This window comes from Lycorma delicatula, chromosome 1 (assembly GCF_047948215.1).
Source record: "Lycorma delicatula isolate Av1 chromosome 1, ASM4794821v1, whole genome shotgun sequence".
Taxonomy (NCBI): Eukaryota; Metazoa; Arthropoda; class Insecta; order Hemiptera; family Fulgoridae; genus Lycorma; species Lycorma delicatula.
The window spans coordinates 376,937,028-376,959,023 of record NC_134455.1 but is presented as its reverse complement, the minus strand read 5'-3'; the positions used below and the strand labels follow the sequence as shown (position 1 = coordinate 376,959,023).

The 21,996-nt window shown below is 30.0% G+C and overlaps 1 protein-coding gene across 2 annotated transcripts in view; it reads right to left on the bottom strand.

Moving 5' to 3' along the window:
* The window catches only part of LOC142318454 (uncharacterized), a 40,966-nt gene extending 21,420 nt beyond the window's left edge, over positions 1–19,546 (bottom strand). For both annotated transcript variants that reach the window (XM_075355038.1, XM_075355039.1), the window contains exons 1-2: positions 19,441–19,546; positions 11,125–11,266 (exon numbers count right to left, since the gene is read on the bottom strand). In XM_075355038.1, the coding sequence (XP_075211153.1) occupies positions 11,125–11,232 (108 nt within the window). In that variant the 5' untranslated portion in view covers positions 11,233–11,266; positions 19,441–19,546. The remainder of the gene's footprint in view (positions 1–11,124; positions 11,267–19,440) is intronic.
* Positions 19,547–21,996: the final 2,450 nt, after the last annotated feature.

The window sequence follows — 21,996 nt, the reverse complement described above, 5'->3', positions numbered from 1 at the left end:
GGATTTAGGGCTAGTTTATTTAATTGTGCACCTTCCCTTTTGATTGCAATCAACTGAAGTAAAAGTGTCAAAAAAAGCCCAAAATCCCCAAAAATTTGGATTTTGAACCTTTTCTTAAATGCAATAAGCCCTCATTGAAAGTTTTTCAACGATATATCATAAGTGGTGCTTATTTTCATTGGTTCTAGAGTTATAGCAAAATAAGATTTTAATTAATGAAATATTTGGACTAGGGAAGGCACATCGATTCGAATGAGACTTCATTTTCTTCTTTTTTTTTTAATTTCTTTTTCAACTTTTTTTTAATTTAAATATATTGATTTATTAATACCCACGATTGTAAAAAAAATTACAATAATTACTCAATAATAATAAAAAAAATTTATGAAAAAATCATAAGTTATTAGTGAAATAAAATTTTATGTACTTTTAAAAATGCATACATGTAATTTAATAGGTTTTATTACATATGTGTATATGTACTAGATTTGGTGAAACATCTGATTATTTTATATTAATTGAAAATTATAATTTAGAATCATATTATTTTTGTTTTTTCTAGTTTAATTTTATTTAATTATTCTGGAATTTCTGTTAATTTTTATCTACATTAAAGTTAACTACAGAATGACTGAAAAATAGACCCTCACAAGAACAACATAAACACGAGACATACATGCTTGATCTTTAATAGATTGCAAAACATTATCTTTTAGTTTATTACTTCTCTGATATTGTCAGACAATATTCTCCACAAGTCAGAATTGATCATCATTTCATGTATCTGTTTTTTGTTGCCAGTCATTTAATCACTCTTTGGTTTGATATAATTCTCCTAATTTTAATTTGTGTAAATGTTTTCTAAATTTCAAATTTTCTCTCTTTATTTTCATCATCCTCTCTTAATCTTTTTATCCTTTCCTTCGCCTTAACGTTTTCTTCCTCTTTATACTAATCATCTTCTCGTAATCTTTTTATTCTTTCTTTAGTTTTAATATTTTCTTCTTCTATATTTATCATCTTCTCTTAATGTTTTTATACTTTCTTTGCTTTCAAAATTTTCTTCCTTTTTATTCTTTGTTTGGTTTTAACATTTTCATCCTCTTTATAATTATCATCTTTTCTTAATTTTTTATTTTTCCTTTGGTTTTAACATTTTTTCTTCTTCATACTTATTACCTTTTCTTAATTTCTTTATACTTCCCTTGTTCTTAACATTTTTTCCTTTCATATTCATCTTGTTGTTTTTTGACATATATTTCTTCATGTTAATTTTCTTTTTCCTGTATGATTGTTTCTTTTTCATTTTTGATTATTCACCAAATAATCCAATAATAATAACTGAATATTTTACACTTTAAGGTTGATATTAACATTTGTAACCAGTATATAGTTCACTAAACAGAACAGTTTACTTATTATTAACTTTTATTTACATGACACATCAGAAATCTGAAACTTCTGTTAATCAGCAACTCATGAAGATACAAATTATACTGAACTAATAATACGAGTAACAAAGGGACTTTTACTCTATCCTTATATGTCATGTAAGAATATTGAATTAATAATTGTCTAAATATTTGATGTTAATAGAAACTAATATTTCAGCAATTGTATGACTGTCCACTTTATTAAAGAATTGGAGGATTGTATTTCACTTTCAAATGAAATAAGTTTAAATGAAATGCGGCAAAAAATGTGTATATGTAATTTAATAAGTCATGTGTCCACATCAGATTTTTTTTAATAATCTGTTTGTATGCGTTTGTAATTAACACTGTTTAACAAGAGTTAATGATGAAGAAAAATTAATCAAACATATAAGCAGATATGTTAAAATACTGTAAGAACTCTTATCAAAGATTTTATATGAGGTAGAATTTATACAAGACTTTACCCTGTCTTGACAACAAAAAAAAATCTACTCTCTAAGAATGTAAACTTGAAAAGAAAATATAGATAAAAGTAAATAAATCTTCTAATTTAAAGGGGCGAACAACCAGGTCTATTATTTAGCAAAAAACAATGGTATACTTCAACTGAAACTTTGAAAATATTTTACGCCATTTGTTAGAAAACCTGAACATTTTTCTAAGATATATAACCAACAAAAAATTCAATTAGAGATTTATTATAATGGGGCACACTCAATAAATAAAAAATTAATCAGGATACGTATAAAATTTCATCATTCAACATTGTAGAAAAGCAAAATTTTCAGCTCATCTTATTACAAACTACACTAACTACAGTACATATTGATATACTTTATAAATTAGCATTACAAAATACAATTCATCAAATATATTAATATTTCCACTTATAACCATGATCTTTGCAAGAATGGAAAGATCCTTTATGAACTGAGAGGTTTTTTCCAACATTATAAAACAATCATTTTTATAATCAGATAACAATTTTTAATTCAATTTTTTAAAGTTTAAGATTTATATTAAAGAGTATAGTTTTAATGAAATATGATAATGAATGGAAGTTATTCTTTATAATTTTTTTTAATAACTTCAAAATGTGCTGTCTGGCAACGGTGCACTAAAAGAAAAAAATAGCATCTATAAAAAAACCATATGTGTATATATATATATATATATATATATATATATATATATACAATATACATTCAAAAATTTATCAGATTATGATTTTCAAAATATAATGTTGATTTTGAATATAACAACCAAAACATATCAAAAGTGATTTGTTGTTTTTAAATATAAATTTATGAAATTGTGGTTCAGTGTTTATACAGATAACAATGTGTTTAAGATATAAAACAATTTTATTTATCCTTATCAATATATAAAAAAATCAAACATTTGTATGCTAAACTGCAAGCGCATACAAAGATGTTGGTATGAATATTCTCACGATGTGACTAATTCACTCATGAGAACCACCAATCACCATTAACAATTAACAGTGTCTGATGAGTTTACCTATTAAATAATTAACATCTCTGGTCTAATTATGATGCAATAAAAGTTATATGGAGATTGGATGTCATATTAAAGCATGATATTATACGATAAAATAATATTGCAAACAATTTTAACGTTTTTTTACAAACTTACGTTATACTTTTTAGTCATAGATTAATTATTATTTTACATTGCGTGAGTTTAATAAGTAGGTTAATTTTAATTTAAAACCCCGCATAGCCGTTTTGCAGACTTTGCAATTTTTTTACACCTGCATCCTTAATTTACTCCTCGACAGGGGGATGTTTACAAAAGTAATGTGGAATATTGTATTGTCACACGATCTTAGTAGCTGTGGATAATTTCATCAGTCGCCAAAGTCAGGAAGTATGTTAAATTAAGGATGCCAGATTTGAGGACAAACATGAAAAATAAATTTAAAAAACACTATGAATTAAAATAAAGCAGGGAAAAATAAAAAGAATTTTGGTAATTTGAGAAGTCACAAAAACGACATTGACCTTGAAGCCGAATGGCACTTCTTTGGATCATCCCTTGGGAAAAGTGGGATCATCCCTTGTGATGGTGTGGGATTAACAACAAAACGAGAGATGGCAAAGGTAAGCTTGCAAAGGCGATTAAACAGTCAGATAATAAACAATGAAATGTATTCATTTTGTAATCACAAGCTTAAAAACCTCAAGTATTTTTTGATTAAATAGATGGGGTAGCTAAGATTTCAGAAACTCTAAAAAAAACTGTTTTGACTACTGTGAAAGAGTTGTTGGTAATAGAAGCTACCACAAGTATGTTCTGGTCTCAGACTCCAAGGACTATGAAGACCTATGAATACTATGTGTCAAGTATTGTACCACTTTCACTTAAGGTAAAAGAAGACTGTATTGCTTGTGTGTATAACTATCAATGGTGGATAGAAAAGGTAGATATTAGCCTCGAAAATTACTATGTGCAAGTTCATTTTTTCCACTCAGCTGGACTAAGTATGTAATTTCAAAAGTCTCAACTACACAAAGTGTGGGTATCAATCTGCAAAGTTCTGAGAAAGTTGACTTCACTTGAACTAACTGCAGTGTCAGGTTGTTCTTACACAATTTCAAGAGAACTTTCAGAAGAGATATCACAGATGTTGGTTAACCACACTCACAGATGTTGGTTAACCACACTAAATAATAAACTTTCATTGTTACAAAACAGGCTATTTCATTGAAGAATAATTAAAATTTTGCTATAATTTATTTTTTATTCGATAGTGATTACAAAAAAAAAACCAACATAAAAATAAAATCTTGAAAAAAGATGTAGGCTACTCATTGAAATTTCAGTTTGGGTAATTTCAATCAAATTTCAAGTATTTTTGAATCAAAAATGTATTAGGTTACTAGAATTGGTTAAGTTATTAAATTACGACCTATCATTAATAATTAAAAAAAAAAAAACTATACTGTAAGCATCAACTTCCACAACATAGAAGCTAAATATAAAAAACGTAAAGTGCAAAGAAAAGACACTCCCTTGGAGGACTTATTTAACGAATCAAAATGGTATCACTTTTAACAGGTTTTTCATGATTTTTGAGAGGCTATAACTTTTTTTATTAGTACAATACACAAGAAACTTTTTTATTTGCCATAAACATCTACAAAAACACTGCCAGTTGTCCAAATTTAGAGATTTTTATCAACAGCTCCCATCAGAATTATTTGAAGCCAAAATTTGATTTTTTTTAAAAACTAGTTCTCAAAAATTCATAAAAATGTAGGGTAAGTACATCACCATTAATATAATTTACGGTAAAACTACTAACATTTTTTTTTTGTCTTCAGTCATTTGACTGGTTGATGCAGCTCTCCAAGATTCCCTATCTAGTGCTAGTCGTTTCATTTCAGTATACCCTCTACATCCTACATCCCTAACAATTTGTTTTACATATTCCAAATGTGGCCTGCCTACACAATTTTTCCCTTCTATCTGTCCTTCCAATATTAAAGCGACTATTCCAGGATGCCTTAGTATGTGGCCTATAAGGATATCTCTTCTTTTAACTATATTTTTCCAAATCCTTCTTTCATCATCTATTTGCCGCAATACCTCTTCATTTGTCACTTTATCCACCCATCTGATTTTTAGCATTCTCCTATAGCACCGCATTTCAAAAGCTTCTAATCTTTTCTTCTCAGATACTCTGATTGTCCAAGTTTCACTTCCATATAAAGCGACACTCCAAACATACACTTTCAAAAATCTTTTCCTGACATTTAAATTAATTTTTGATGTAAACAAATTATATTTCTTACTGAAGGCTCGTTTAGCTTGTGCTATTCGGCATTTTATATCGCTCCTGCTTCGTCCATCTTTAGTAATTCTACCTCCCAAATAACAAAATTCTTCTATCTCCATAATCTTTTCTCCTCCTATTTTCACATTCAGTGGTCAGTGATAGTTCTTGCGTAGGACTTCATCTATGTCATTCATTGTTTCTTCTAAATCCTTTTTATTCTCGGCTAAAATTACTATATCATCAGCAAATCGTAGCATCTTTATCTTTTCACCTTGAACTGTTACTTCGAATCTAAATTGTTCTTTAACATCATTAACTGCTAGTTCCATGTAAAGATTAAAAAGTAACGGAGATAGGGAACATCCTTGTCGGACTCCCTTTCTTATTACGGCTTCTTTCTTATGTTCTTCAATTATTACTGTTGCTGTTTGGTTCCTGTACATGTTAGCAATTGTTCTTCTATCTCTGTATTTGAACCCTAGTTTTTTTAAAATGCTGAACATTTTATTCCAGTCTACGTTATCGAATGCCTTTTCTAGGTCTATAAACGCCAAGTATGTTGGTTTGTTTTTCTTTAATCTTCCTTCTACTATTAATCTGAGGCCTAAAATTGCTTCCCTTGTCCCTATACTTTTCCTGAAACCAAATTGGTCTTCTAACACTTCTTCCACTCTCCTCTCAATTCTTCTGTATAGAATTTTAGTTAAGATTTTTGATGCATGACTAGTAAAACTAATTGTTCTGTATTCTTCACATTTATCTGCCCCTGCTTTCTTTGGTATCATGACTATAACACTTTTTTTGAAGTCTGACGGAAATTCCCCTTTTTCATAAATATTACACACCAGTTTGTATAATCTATCAATCGCTTCCTCACCTGCACTGCGCAGTAATTCTACAGGTATTCCGTCTATTCCAGGAGCGTTTCTGCCATTTAAATCTTTTAATGCTCTCTTAAATTCAGATCTCAACTGCTATCATATACCTACATATAAAAAAATAATTCAAACTGTATATGCCATCCCTGCCTCTTGAAAAAAAATTACCAAAATTGAAATTTCACAGTTTTTCATGTTCAACTTTATTGGTAATTTTCTCATAGAAAGAAGAGAGACAGGTAAATAAACCACTGCACCAATCTTTTACCTTGAGAAAATATGATTAAATTGCTTTTTGTTTCATCCTTCCAGGACCAATAGTTTTTTAGTTATGATTTTTTCCATAAAACCCTATAATAACAAAAATAGGTGTGCACCATAACAAAAATGGCTGCAACAGGTAAACTACTTAAATAAAAAATTTTAAAAAAAATTTAAGATCATGAGACATGTAGGAAACAGGTGAATAAGTTTCAATTTTTTTTTGAATTGGTCAAGCAACCTTTTGAGACACTTAAATGGATTGACCCGATACTAAACTGTATATAAGTAATTTTTTGAGTTGTTTTCACCTAGTCATTTATCTGGGAGCCAGCATTTTATTATTTATATTCAGAGATTAAATGTTGCTCATTCTTGCAGACTATCAGAAGTATATTGGACTTCTTTTCTGCCTCTAGATGCTGAAATGGCTTGGATGTCTTTTTTCAGTTTTTTCTTCCTTGTACGAAGTAAAGTAATACGATGGTAAAAAATTTCAGTTTTCAGATTCCAACAGAAATAACCATTTTGACCATCCCTGAGTCCATTCCTACTAGTTACAGAAACATCTGTATGTACATACATATGTATCTTGCATAACTCAAAAACGATTAGCAGGAGAATGTTGAAATTTTGGATTTAGGACTGTTGTAACATGTAGTTATGAATCTCCCCTTTTGATTGTAATCAACTGGACTAAGTGTCCAAAAAAAAACAAAATGCAAAAACATTTGGATTTTGGACTTTTTTTTAATTTCAAAATTCAGCCCTCATTGAGATCTTTTCGGTGATATATCATAAGTGGTACTTATAAGTATAAAATTTCTGATTCTAGGAGAAGCGTCATCAATGACGTCATTCCTTCCCCCTCTGACGTCACAAAAAAATTTTTAAAATGTACACGCCCATCGATGTTTAAAAAAAAGCCTCTTGTGTAGAACACGTGCTTGCTGACCTTGCTTTAACCTTGTTTACAAAATAGAAAGTTAACTGGTGATAATTCATTTGCTTCATACTTGTTTACTACTTTATTTGAAAATTATCTCAATACCAAGGCCAACGGTTTTATATAAAAGCCCGCCAAATTTTCACTCGTTCATATTGCGTTCTTACTGTGCACGTGTTACTCCGCTATTTCCTACTAGCAATCTTTAATTTTCATCATCTTTATTATTATAGGTAAATGAAACAACATTCTCAACAATTAAATATTAAATAATTATAAATATATGTCTTAGTGTAATTCCACCAATTATATACGAAATTATAACATTTCCAAATAAAATATATTAAATGTAAGATATAGAAGGATTACGCACTTTAAAATAATACTTTTCTGTCTTTTAATTTCAGCAATAAATAATAATTATATGCACTTGTAAAATATATTAAATAATTACGCGGTTTAAAATAATTTTATTTAAGCTAGTTTAGCATAATTTAAATAATCGCTAACTTCATAGCAAAAACGGCGTGGTGTTTTGGGTTTAATCTATAGTTCAAACACCTTATTACAAAGCTAAGTACATTTTCATTAAGAAATAGTTTTAATGTAAATTTAAATATATAGTTTATTATTTTACAGATGTCACAAGGCATATTCATTCCTGATGAACAATTAAGGCATGCTGTTGAGGCCGTCCTCAATGCTGACTCCTCCAACGATTTGGAATCTACTCGATTTTCAAAATTAACAACTACCAGCACCAACTATCTATAAGCCTCGCTCTGCATCCTCTCATAAAAGACTAGTTTTCGAATCTGATAATTACTAGATTATCCCCGGCGACTGCTTTTGGTTTAATTAGGGCACTAATAGATGAAACTAATAGTAATTTAGAATCCAGTAGCAATAATGATCCCCACTGGGTTGAAGATGGGTGGAATCAGTGGTTAAATACTACGGCGGAATTAGCAGAACAAGAATTAGTAAATGCATCATCTAAGGTAGAAGAAACAATACCGCTCTTGGAAAATGAAGCTCATCCCTTCTTAACATAGCAACATTAAAATGCAATTTAGTGCTGAGAGCAACGTTAATTTTATGATTAACCCGGGACATAAATATATATAAATTTGTAAGATAATTCTATTATATAAATTTACTTTTCATATCATCATTTAAATAAACTTATTAATACTGCATAAACTCAAAGGTTGTTATTTCTTATTCGATTAAATAAGATTAAAAAAAAAATGTTCTTTTGTTACAATGACACATGTTATATATCACATTTATATTAGATGTTGGGGGGGGGGGGCGTTAAGAGAGATTTTGTTTTTCTTTTTGCTTAACAGATATTAATTGATTGTTGCAAACTTTGTGATCATCATTAATATTTAATTCCTGGGTGTAAATTTACTACTTTATTTGTAATAATACAAAGTTAGAGTATATAGTGTGTGTGTGTGTGTGCGTGTGTTTATGTGTGTTGTATGACGCTACTATCGATCGTGAAAATATTTTAACACACACACACACACACCTAGATATTTTATTTTTTATAAAAAATGTCTTAATGCTGAGTGAATGTTTACGAGATATATTAGTGGAAGTGGTGTAGGTGTGTATAGGTAGGTAGGAAGGTAAGTGTGTGTTGGTAGGTGGTGTGTGTGTGTCTGTATGTATGTATGTATATGTGTTTGTCTATGTATGCGTGTGTGTGTATGTATGTACCTATGTGTATGTATGTATATGTGTATGTGTGTATGTATGTGTTTGTGTATATATATATATATATATATGTGTGTGTGTGTGTGTGTGTTAATGTACAAACTGATATGACGTTAAGATTCACAGCTTATATAGAACATTTTTCACTCTTTACGTCAGGGAGTCACGCAGCCGATTGGTTTAAGGCGTCAGTCAGTCGCGTCCCGTCATGACCGGGTTCGAGTCCTAGCCAACCATGTTATTTTCACTTCGAATATTATTTATTTATTTAAATAAATAATTAAACCGACCGGTACACAATAGCTGATCAACAGCGGTACCAACCTTTGAATTAATTATTATAAATAATATTCAAAGCGAATATTTTACATCAAAAATTAATTTAAATGTCAAGAAAAGATTTTTGAAAGTGTATGTTTGGAGTGTCGCTTTATATGGAAGTGAAACTTGGACGATCGGAGTATCTGAGAAGAAAAGATTAGAAGCTTTTGAAATGCGGTGCAATAGGAGAATGTTAAAAATCAGATGGGTGGATAAAGTGACAAATGAAGAGGTATTGAGGCAAATAGATGAAGAAAGAAGCATTTGGAAAAATATAGTTAAAAGAAGAAACAGACTTATAGGCCACATACTAAGGCATCCTGGAATAGTCGCTTTAATATTGGAAGGACAGGTAGAAGGGAAAAATTGTGTAGGCAGGCCACGTTTGGAATATGTAAAACAAATTGTTAGGGATGTAGGATGTAGAGGGTATACTGAAATGAAATGACTAGCACTAGATAGGGAATCTTGGAGAGCTGCATCAAATCAGTCAAACGACTGAAGACAAAAAAAAAATATCTAATTTCTGTTTTACGACATTTTTTGTTATTCCTTTCGCTTTTTTCGTGGTCTCCTTTGTTGTAAAAGTATATAATATTGCCCTCAATCCAAAATTCTTTAATAGGAATACCGTTACATTCGTCCTTAAATTTGCCTAAAACCTTTTTATTTAACTTAGCAATCGAGCCTAGCAACTTTGTCATCATCTGTAATGACAGATCAGTGAGATTACTCAGTTGTGTTCAGTCACATGTACAACAAATGCAAACTGGATCAACCATTATTTGCATTTGTTGAAGTAGATATCTGCAGTCTTCCATGTCTGGTAGAAGCAGCTGCGAATTTATGTAACATCAGAATATTTATTGCTTGTTTATGTTTCATATTTGGGAAGAACAGCTTAATCAAGGCGCCATTTAGAATAGCTCTCCTTTGCCAATGAAGTCTACTGGTGTCTGCCTTGCAGCTTAGATAATATTATACATCTGGAATTTTTCTGCTCTTCAATCCTTTTCTGAAGTATATTAACTACGTTTCACGTACAAAATTTAATTTTTTATTTTCTCAATAAATGAATTTAGTTCAACTACTTCTATAAAAAGTCAATTGTAATTTTATTGTTTGTAGATATTTTAATTTTCCTTCTACCAATATCAATTTTATTCATACTCTTATACTTTTTATAGTTTCATAAATAACAAATTAATCTATCATTTTTTTTTTTTTATATAACTTTCATTACAATTGGTAAGCAATTTTTTAATTGACTGATACTGGAATCAGAAGCTACCTCATCTGGACTTTTGCTACTTGTGTTTTTCTTTTTAACTTTTACAAATATTATATATAAAATTCCTGTACTTTTAATAATTCTCTCTCTCTCTCTCTTTCTCTTTCTCTCTGCTTGCTGCTACTGAGGCCTATTATTAACTCTGTATGCTATGTGGATGCAGCGCCATTACCAAATATGAAAAGACAACTTGCAAAGCCTTTTTAACAGCTTTGTATCTTTATCTCCATAAGCTGGAAAAGTGCTAGTTAATCCAGCCATTAACTTAATAATGGTTCAAATACAGCTCTATATAACCCCGGACATGTATTGCAGGCAAATGTACAGCTTTAGTTAAAAAATGATGATATTAAATAAAGTTTATTAGATTATAATCTTTCATCACTCGCACACAAAAAGGTCATGTTATCAAGAAATGTAGCTCAACGAAAATTATGACCTAAAAAATTAAAAGTACTTACATTAACACCTGTCAAACAATCTTCTGCCTGGTTAATGGGTAAAAACAAACATTCTATTTCCTTGATTTCTTCCTGTTTGATTTCTACTTTTACATCAGCACGCAACATTTACACCAGAGCAATGAATAGCTGTATCCATCATCTAATAAAAACCAAAATATAGCATTAGATTAACAAATGTCAATAATCACATAAAAATAATTAATTTCTTTGCACATTTAAAACATCTATAATTTTCTTAAAAATAAATAAATCTTTTTTAAATAAATTGGGGTATTCCATTTTAATTCAACAAAGTTACAAAAATTTTATTGCATTACTATTTTTTGGATTTTGATGATATTTGGTATATAACTATCCACCTTGTAGTGTCCATATTTTTATATTTTCAAAAAAAGTTTTTCTTGAGTAATAGACCATTTTCTAATTTTCCAAGAGGTACAAACAGCAAATTTTCATCACTTTTTCCATGAACTGACGCATTCTTATTTTACAAAATACAGAGGTCAAAAAGTGCTTTTGGAATGAGTAAAGATGGAAGTTTATTTAGTGTACTCAAAATTCATTTTGTTACATAACCAAATCTTGTAATGTTCACTGAAGTTACGTTTACAAATTGTTGTTTTTCAAATTTTCGGGTCCAAAATAAATAATGAAGGGCTGAAAGTAACAGGCCTGTTTTTTACCATTTAACTCTTGTAGTACTTATAAAAAAAAATGGCTGCCAAATTGTAAGATTTTGAAAATATCTCATTTTTGGGGCCCCGAAAACCACATGTGGGGCAGGCAGAAAAAATCTGAAATGTTTACACCAGTTAGTACCTTTTATGTATTTTAAAACCAAATAAAATTTATTTTGTTACTCAAAGGGGTTGACGAATAATGAAGCCAACAAAACTGCTAAAAAAATGTTTCTTCTAACCGTAAACAATGTATACAAAAATTCAGATTATAAAAAATTACAACTTAACTCATTAGAATGAATAAATTGATAATTAATAAATAGTCGATTACAAAATGATAAACAATTCAAATACATTAACAAGTTGTTCAATTCACTGTTACCATATTTTACTCCTGCTAATGGAAGTTATGAATAAATCGTACACTTTTTGATTAAAAACTTAACTAGCATAACTTAGTGCTCCTGCAATTCTTTTATTGAGTAGAACTTTTAAGTCCTCATTCATTTTTGGTGTAATGTTGTGTCCTCTTCCAGTAGTTGATAGAAAAAGCGTGAGAATCTTTAAAATATTTTCCAGTTGAACCCGTGTTTGATCATCCCTCAATGAATTCTTAAATGAAGTACCAGGACTCTGCAGTTGGAAAAAGTGTATTCGATATTCCTCTTCATTTTCATGTAGTTTGACTTCAATGACTTTGAATAACCGCCACCTGCCATCGTATACGCAGGAGAAGACATAATTTTTACATTTTGGCTTTGGTAAACTTAAAAAGCAATCAGAAACATTGATGTCCTTGTGTACTGATACTAATGTAAATATTTCTGATTCAGAGGTTTCCCGGACTTTCATAACACATTTCTTTTCTTTCTTTTTCCTGTTTAGCCTCCTGTAACTACCGTTTAGATAATTCTTCAGAGGATGATATGTATGAGTGTAGATGAAGTGTATGTAGTCTTGTACATTCTCAGTTCGACCATTCCTAAAATGTGTGGTTAATTGAAACCCAACCACCAAAGAACACCGGTATCCACGATCTAGAATTCAAATCCATGTAAAAATAACTGGCTTTACTAGGACTTGAACGCTGTAACTCTCGACTTCCAAATCAGCTGATTTGGGAAGACACGTTAAACCACTAGACCAACCCGGTGGGTTTCATAACACATTTCTGACTTGTTAGAACATAACTGTGAAAGGTTCTTGTTTCTGGTACTGTTGTGATTTCCTGACAACGAGAACTGAGGTATTCTTCAGTCTCTTGAACATTTTTATTAGAGCAAAAAATAAATGTTATATTTTTAATATTGTCTATGCAATAATTGTACATTTCAGAAGGTGTAACAATTTGATTGTTGACTGTCCTTTGAAGGCTTGCTTTAGTCATTTCTTTTTAAAATTCCACCAATACCATCACATGGTCCTTTTCCATGGTATGAGGCAAAAAAAAGCCACCCAGCTGTGATTTCAAAATCTTCTGGATGGTAGCACAAATTTATGAATTTTTTTTTATATTGGGCTGAGGAGCCATCAGAAAAACAAAAAAATTGTTTAACTTGTAGCAACAGTGTTTTTACTTTATTTATGACTTGCTTTTGGAAGAAGAAGAACAATGCAATATCATGCTTCAAGTACTCACTAATCACATAGTCGCTTTGGCTTTGTAATTTTCCTTCTTTTTTAAAATATGAGAAATGGATGTACTGCGGCATACATTTTTGACCAGTGATATGACTGGACTTCATCCTGTATCACAAAAGGAAAATTTTGAGAGAAGTCTTCCATGACAATATATTCACCCTCTTTTTCCTTTTTAATGTTGAGGAAATTAGCTTGTTTCTTTGCAACCTTTTTAGATTATTTAAATTTTCAGTAAATTTATATAAGTGCTCTTGAAATGAAGAATTTGAGTAGTTAGTTAACAACAGTCAACAGAAACCCACTGTTTGAAGATAATTTCAGAATCAAAATCATCCCAGCTCTCTTGCAGTAATCTGAGCACTTCGTTAATGCCTGGACATTTCTCACAACGTGACAGCATGCATGTTTCATTTTCTATATTATGGTTGAAAGGAGAATTTTATAATCAAATTTTATTTTTAGAGCAGGTAAAATGAGTTTTACATTTTGGAGTTATTTTTGTAACTTAATTTTTTTAAACTGGTTCCTTTGCACTGCTCTATAATTTTTTAACCTTAACGAGGGAAAATGTCAAGTGCTGAACAAGCTTAATTCACTAACTCAACTATAACACATTGAGGTATATCTTGGCATTCGATTCGCTTTCTGTAACACCTTGTGGTTTTTGTATTTTATTAAGCATTTAAGCATTTTGTACAGTACTCTGCCTGGAACTAATTTTAAATTTGGACTGCTTGTTGAAAGTGTCAAAGATAATTTTTGAAGAGATTTCATAACTGGTTTAGTATGACAGCTAAATGAGTCAGAGTAACTTTTTCCATTAATATGAAAATATTTATCTAAATATTCAGTTTTAGGAAAAGTAAAAATATTTTTTTGTTTCAATACATCCACTTCTTAAAGATATCAATGTTATTTGCTGTTCAGACAAACTCTAAAATATCAAGCATTACTGAAGAGCTATTGTAACTCAATTTGTAACATACTGTTTCAATATGAATATCAATTGAACACTTCATAATTCGTTTTTAGAAAATGCAAGGGTTCTTACAATAACAATACAGTTAGTATAAATTATAAAACTACCAACTGTACCTTACTTTGTCTTACCCCAGTTTTTCTACAGCTAAAATAAAAATTTCTCTAACAAATTTAAAAATGAAGATATCACAATAGAAATTTGCAGCTAATAAAATTACTTTATAAACAAGTTACATTACCTAACCGCAGTATTAACACTAGCAACAATACAACATATCACATTGAAATCAAAACAGTAACTGAGCCTTCTACAATGTTTACATTCAGGATTACACAACATTTATTCCAAGCATGTCTATTCATTTCCATGATTAAACACGAGTTTGTGTCTATGAGTCATACTTTAAGTAATAAATATCTAGAATATAAGCTATCTGATTATAGACATAACAAAATATTTTATATAGTAGGCCTACATTATCATCTGAAAAAATATATGTTGTGAATTTCTTGAATACATTGTACACGGTTATAAGGAACACTTTTTAACAGTTTTGATGACTTCATTATTCATCAATTCCTTTGAGTAACAAAATAAATTTTATATGGTTTTAAATTACATAAAAATTAGTTACTGCTGTAAACATTTAAGATTTTTCTACCTGTCCCACATGTGGTTTTTGGGTCCCAAAAATGAGACATTTTCAAAATCTTATGATTTGGCAGCCATTTTTTTTAATAAAGGACACTTGGTAACAGTGCAATTTTTTTTATAAGTACTAATAGTATCTAAGAGTTAAAAGGTAAAAATAGGCCTATTACCCGCAGCTCTTCATTATTTATTTTGAGCCCAAAATTTAAAAAAAAAAATTGTAAATGTAACTTCAGTAAACATACAAGATTTGGTTAAGTAATAAAATGAATTCTGAGTACACTAAGATGAAGTTCCACCTTTACTCTTTCCAAAAAGCCCTGTATGTTATAAAATAAGAATGGGAAAAGTGATGAAAATGGCTCTTTTTACCCATTGGCAAATTAGAAAATGATGTATTACTCGAGAAATTTTTTTTCGAAAATATAAAAAAATATTTTTTGGCTACTACAAGGGGGGGGGGGTTCAAATATCAAAAATAATGTTGAATAAAATTTTTTTGAAAATTTATTGAATTAAAATGGAATATCCCTATTTCATTGAAGAATAATTAAAATTTTACTAAAATTTTTTTTTATTCGACAGTGTTTACAAAAATAAAACAATATAAGAATAAAAATGAATTTCTGAAAAAAGATATAAACTACTCATAGAAATTTCTGTTTGGGTAAGTTTTACAAGAATTTTTGAATCAAATTTGTATTATGTTACTGGTATTGGTTAAGTTTTCATTAAATTACGACCCATCATTAATAATTTAAAAAAACTATTTTAAAAATACTGAAAACGTCAACTTCAACAACATACAGGCTAAATATAAAAAATGTAAGGTGCAAAGAACAAAAGAAACCTCCTTGGAGCACTTATTTAGCGAGTCAAAATGGTATCACTTTTAACAAGTTTTTAATGATTTTTGAGAGGTTATAACTTTTTTTATTAGTACAACACACAAGAAACTGTTTTACTTGCCATAAATATCTATAAAAGCATTGCAAGTTGTCCAGATTTAGAGGTTTTTATCAGTAGCCCCATCAGAGTTATTTGAAGCCAAAATTTTAATTTTTTTTTTTTAATTTTTCAAAAATTCATAAAAATGTAGAGGTAAGTACAACACCATTAAAATTATTTATGGTAAAACTACTAACATGTACCTAAATATAAAAAAATAATTTAAACTGTGTATGCCTTCCCTGCTTCTTGAAAAAATTTTACCAAAAGTGAAATTTCACAGTTTTTCATGTTCAACTTTATTGATAATTTTCTCATAGAAAGAAGAGAGAAACGTAAATAAACCACTGCACCAGTCTTTTACCTTGAGAAAATATGATTAAATTGCTTTTTGTTTCATCCTTCCAGGACCAACAGTTTTTTAGTTATGATTTTTTCTGCAAAACCTTATAATCACAAAAATAGGTGTGTGCACCATAACAAAAATGGCTGCAACAGGTAAACTGCTTAAATAAAAAATTTAAAAAAAATATTTAATGTCATGAGACATGTAGGAAACAAGTGAATAAGTTTCAATTTTATTTGAATTGGTCAAGCAACCAGCTTATGTTTTTTTGAGACACTTCAAATGGATTGACCCAATAATAAAGTGCATATAAGGAATTTTTTGAGTTGTTTTCACCTAGTCATTTATCTGGGGGCCAGCATTATATTATTTATATTCAGAGATTAAATGTCACTCATTCTTGCAGACTATGAGAGGTAAACTGGACTTCTTTTCTGCCTCTGGATGCTAAAATGGCTTGGATACTTTTTTCAGTTTTTTACTTCCTTGTACAAAGTAAAGAAAGTATTATGATGGTAAAAAATTTTGGTTTTCAGATTTCAACAGAAATAACCATTTTGACCATCCTGGAATCCATTTTTACTAGTTTCAGCATGACATCTGTATGTACATATGTATCTCATATAACTCAAAAACGATTAGCAGGAGAATGTTGAAATTTTGGATTTAGGACTGTTGACATCTAGTTAGTAAAAATGTAGATGTAAGTACATCACCATTAATATTATTTACGGTAAAACTACTAACATTTAACTACATATAAAAAAATTCAAGCTGTGTATAACTCTTCTTGCTTCTTGAAAAAAATTTACCAAAAGTGGAATTTCACGTTCTTCATTTTCATCTTTATTGGTAATTTTCTCATAGAAAGAAGAGAAATCGGTACATAAACCACTGCATCAATCTTTTACCTTGAGAAAATATGATTAAATTGCTTTTTGTATCATCCTTCCAGGACCAATAGGTTTTTAGTTTAGTTTTAGTATTTTCCCTTCCCTTACAATCATAAAAATAGGTGTGCACACCTAAACAAAAATGGCCACCACAAGTAAACTGCTTAAATTAAAAACTAAAAAAACAGTTTTAAGGTCCTGAAACATGTAGGAAACAAGCGGGTAAGTTCACTTTTTTTTTTAATTGGTCAAGCGACCAGCTTGTTTTTTTGGGACACTTCAAATGAAATGACTCTTAACTACAATTGCCACAACTCAAACCAAATCTAGAATAAATACTAACTTTGTTTTAAACCATAAATTATAATCTTATATGAATTAAAATCCTCAGACAAAATAAAAGTTTGAGAGTAGACAATCAAGTAAAAGTTTTGTTTTCCTAAATAATAATTTCTGCCTTCAATAAAAAGATGTTATTTTTTATTTGATTTTTAACAAACATTTGCTCACTCGTTTCATACATGGAACAAATGTCAACAATAATAAAACTTGATAAGAGTAAAAAATTCACTGAAAAAAGTTATTAATTAAATAAGAAAATGCTTACATTTTTGAAGAAGCTTCAGTCTATATGATTTTAGTATACTTTGTTAAAAAAGTTTGTTAAAAACTACAAACAGTAGTAAGAAGATTATAATATTTGTACAGAATTTAATTATAAAACTTCTTTGTTAATTTTGTAAAATATACAGAAATACTTTGGTATACTGTGTAGAAATAATCTTCTTCACTGAAGAATTGTCTAGATCTTCACCATTTCATTAATGTGATACTTTATTAAATATATTTTATGTATTGATCAAAATAAAATATTTATTCCCTGTTATCTAAGTATATTTGGATACTTAATCACTCTATTCTAAATACAATGCATTCAAAACTGTATCACAAGTAGCTTTTTACCAAACACTCAACGTAAACAATAAAATGCATCAGCTGTTGAATAAAATTCTTCTTTTCATTGAGTTGTGAAACTGATTTTATCTAAAAGCATTTACAAATACTACAACTAATAGAAAATGATATCTAAAAACTTTTAGAGATGTAATATTACGATAGAATCCATTACAAGTCATAGAAAATAGCAGCAATTCTTCATATCCTTTGTGTAAAGATTACTGAATTGGAGGTTGGATACTGAATCCAGTTTCATAGTCAAACTATGACCTTTACAGCAGTCAAAAAAAAAAACAAAATCACTGATGTGGTTCACTGAAACCTTTGCTACTTTAATATAATCTCATAACTACACCTACCATGATTACTTAAACAATAACATATTGACAAACTAAAGGTTTTTCTAGGGTTATCTTGCGATTGTGGAAGAAAATAAATTTATTCTTTTCATTGAACATGACTGCATTTTGTTAACATTTATACAATTATTGTACTGTTATTTAACGTTCGTTAATTACTAATGACTACAAATGGAATAAGATATCACAAGCGGCCTCTGACAAATACAATGAATTAACATTACACTGACCAGACCAATTTTAATCGCTTAACGTACAAGATACACAATGAAAGGGATATCAGAGAGGGCTCCTTGGCTGAGTTTTTCCTTAATAACTTCCCCATCAAAATGTACACAACCCACTACGAATATCTATGATACGGAATGTCAACAAAAACTGCAGAATTAATATATCATTACTGTTGTAACAAGTAAGTTCACAGGGGAGAAACTATAGAAAAATTATGACTTAAGATTCAATATCTTTCTTTCTTTTTATTTCCTGTTTAGCCTCCGGTAACTACCGTTTAGATAATACTTCAGAGGATGAATGAGGATGATATGTATGAGTATGAATGAAGTGTAGTCTTGTACATTCTCAGTTCGGCCATACCTGAGATGTGTGGTTAATTGAAACCCAATCACCAAAGAACACCGGTATCCACGATCTAGTATTAAAGTCCGTGCAAAAATAGCTAGCTTTACTTGGACTTGAACGCTGGAACTCTCGACTTCCAAATCAGCTGATTTGGAAAGACGCGTTCACCACTAGACCAACCCGGTGGGTCAAGATTCAATATCTAAAACAGATTATTTTATCATTTAATATTACAGATTCGATATCTACGTATCTAAAAACAGAAAAAATTACTCACAATAAAATGTAATAAATATTCTATTGAAACTTAGTTTCACAAATTTGCTGTTAATTTTTAAACACTACTAAACATAACTTGCAATGTAAATACACTTCTAATTCCGATCAGTCATGCCAACACTCAATTTCAACAAATTTATCTTGCAGGATCCAAATTGAAAAAAAAACTTTTCTAGTAAATATTTAACTGTATTCCATTTAACTTGTTCAACCTCCCTTTCAGTTTTATTCACAAAATATTTAAATTACTGTTTTTAAATAAATGATTTTCTTGTCCGAATAAATCTCAAACCGCGCTGTAGTTAAATCAAAACCCACTCCGTCTTAGTATTTTTCATGATTTAGTTAATATTTATATTGAACACTGTTCACGCATACAACACGCTGTTTGAAAACAGAAATCTGTCTCAAAATTTATTTTCAAAATTGGTTATCATTCTTTTCTTAGACAAAATATTATTTAGGAGAATAGAACACATACCGCATGTGTTCGGGATGAACTAGATGTTTTGCATGTCCACGATGACCCGGGAAAAATCGATTCAACCACACCGATATGGATATATCTGCATCCAATGATAAACTGTGAAAAAATTAAACATTAGGTGTCTTTTAAATTTGATTGGTTACGTATCCACACCACCCACGTGGTGGTGGATACGTATCTCCAACCACGGCGCGTTGAATTTTTTTTTTATTAACGAGTGAAATCTCTCCCCAGAAGGCCTACTATAAAATACTCGTATTATTATTTTTTATTGATTTATTTATTTTTTATTTTTTTATGTAATATCTACAACAGCAAGTTCTTTAATTATAAACTCATCACAGTTGCCAAGGAAGTCGGGATACTTAATAAGTCCTTTCATGCCGAATGAGGTCTGATTAACGTTCTTCTAATTCGTCTTAATTACATTTCATCATACGCATTTAAAGTTTTGTTGTGATCGTTTATCAGTTATTTCCCACATTACATAACCGTTTCCCCTATTCTCATAAACGATGTGTACATGACGATAGTATCATGAAAGATGAGACAGTAAGCAGACGTGTTGGTATATTGTTTTTTGTTTCAAATGCCGTGTTGAAATTTTTCAATTGTTGGATGATGACCCATTTCTTCAGCTTCCAATCTTCAGTTCGTTTCCATCAAAGTGTACAGCGTACACGCTATCCATGTTATTTTCTACGTCTCTAATGGCATCCAACATATACTCTTGCACTAACCCTTCTCAAATGCCAGTCTTCTCATAACTGATGGTGTCGGTTCATCTCCTCCCACAACTCTTTTGTATCTTCTTTTTTAACATCATTAATATCATCTTCATCATCATGATTATCGTATCTTTGTTGGTGTTGTGTTGAAGTCTGGTTAAATCGCTTAAAGTTTAGACTATTGGTTTAAAATTCTTTTGTATCACTTGATCCGTTTCTGTTATTCCTTGGGCAATAGCGCAATGTTTTTTTTAAAGTAAGGAAGCACCGAAAAAATCAATGGAACCTGTAAAAGGAGGTAAGTTAAGATTTTATTTACTTTTTAAAAATTTCTGTAGCTTAAAATGTTTTTCCCATCAGCTGATGAAGTCCATAACTGTAGTCCTCATTAATCAGATTCTTGTTTTTATTGTTTCGATTATGCAATTCTTACAGTTATATCTTCAGTTATTTCTTCTTTCTTAATATGATATGCACCCCTATCGTACTTTTTACATAAAATTGTCCTTCTTCTATTCTAGTCATATGCCCAAACCAAACTAAATTAAATCTTTCATTCTACGGACTGCTTCACAATCAGCATTTCAAAATAAACATAAGGCAGAGGATTGTCTTACCCAGTAAAAATTTTATTCACTGATTCAGCAAGCCTTTGTTTAACTACATGCACAATCATAAGAAAGGGCTTTTTAATAAGAGTTACAGTAATAACCCCATTATTAAGAAAGGTTGCTAATTCTCATTTCTTTTTACTTATATATGCTATTTATACACCAGATTCCTTGTTAACTGACTAGACGAGACCGAGCAGTTAAGCAAACAAGTTGATTAAATGAATTATTTTCCTATTAACAGCAATACTACTAGTAACAATCTGAAAACTCTTAAGATAATAATGGTACTATATTTTAATTATAATTACATTTTTTATACATCAAATAAACTTTTGTTTAAAATTTTAGTCCATTAATAACAATGAACTCTCTCTATGAATCATGAGACCTTGTCAATGGTGAGGGGGGCTTCAGTGCTCAGTGATACAGAGTAGCTGGACCAATGGTGCAACCATATCAGAGAGGTATCTGTTGAGAGCCAGACTAAGGAATGATTACTGAAAGAGGGCAGCAGCTCTTTAAGTAGTTGTTAAGGGCATAGGTCAGGAGGACTTAAATGGCCATGTCAACATTCTCAATCTTCTGAATACTGCACAGCTGAAAGCAATGGAAACTACAACTGTTTTTTTCCCCAAGGAAAGTAGCTCTACATTTTCATGTAACAAAGTTGAAGGTGCCTTCCTCAGCAGAATATTCCAGAGGTAAGCCAGTTCCCTGTTTGGATC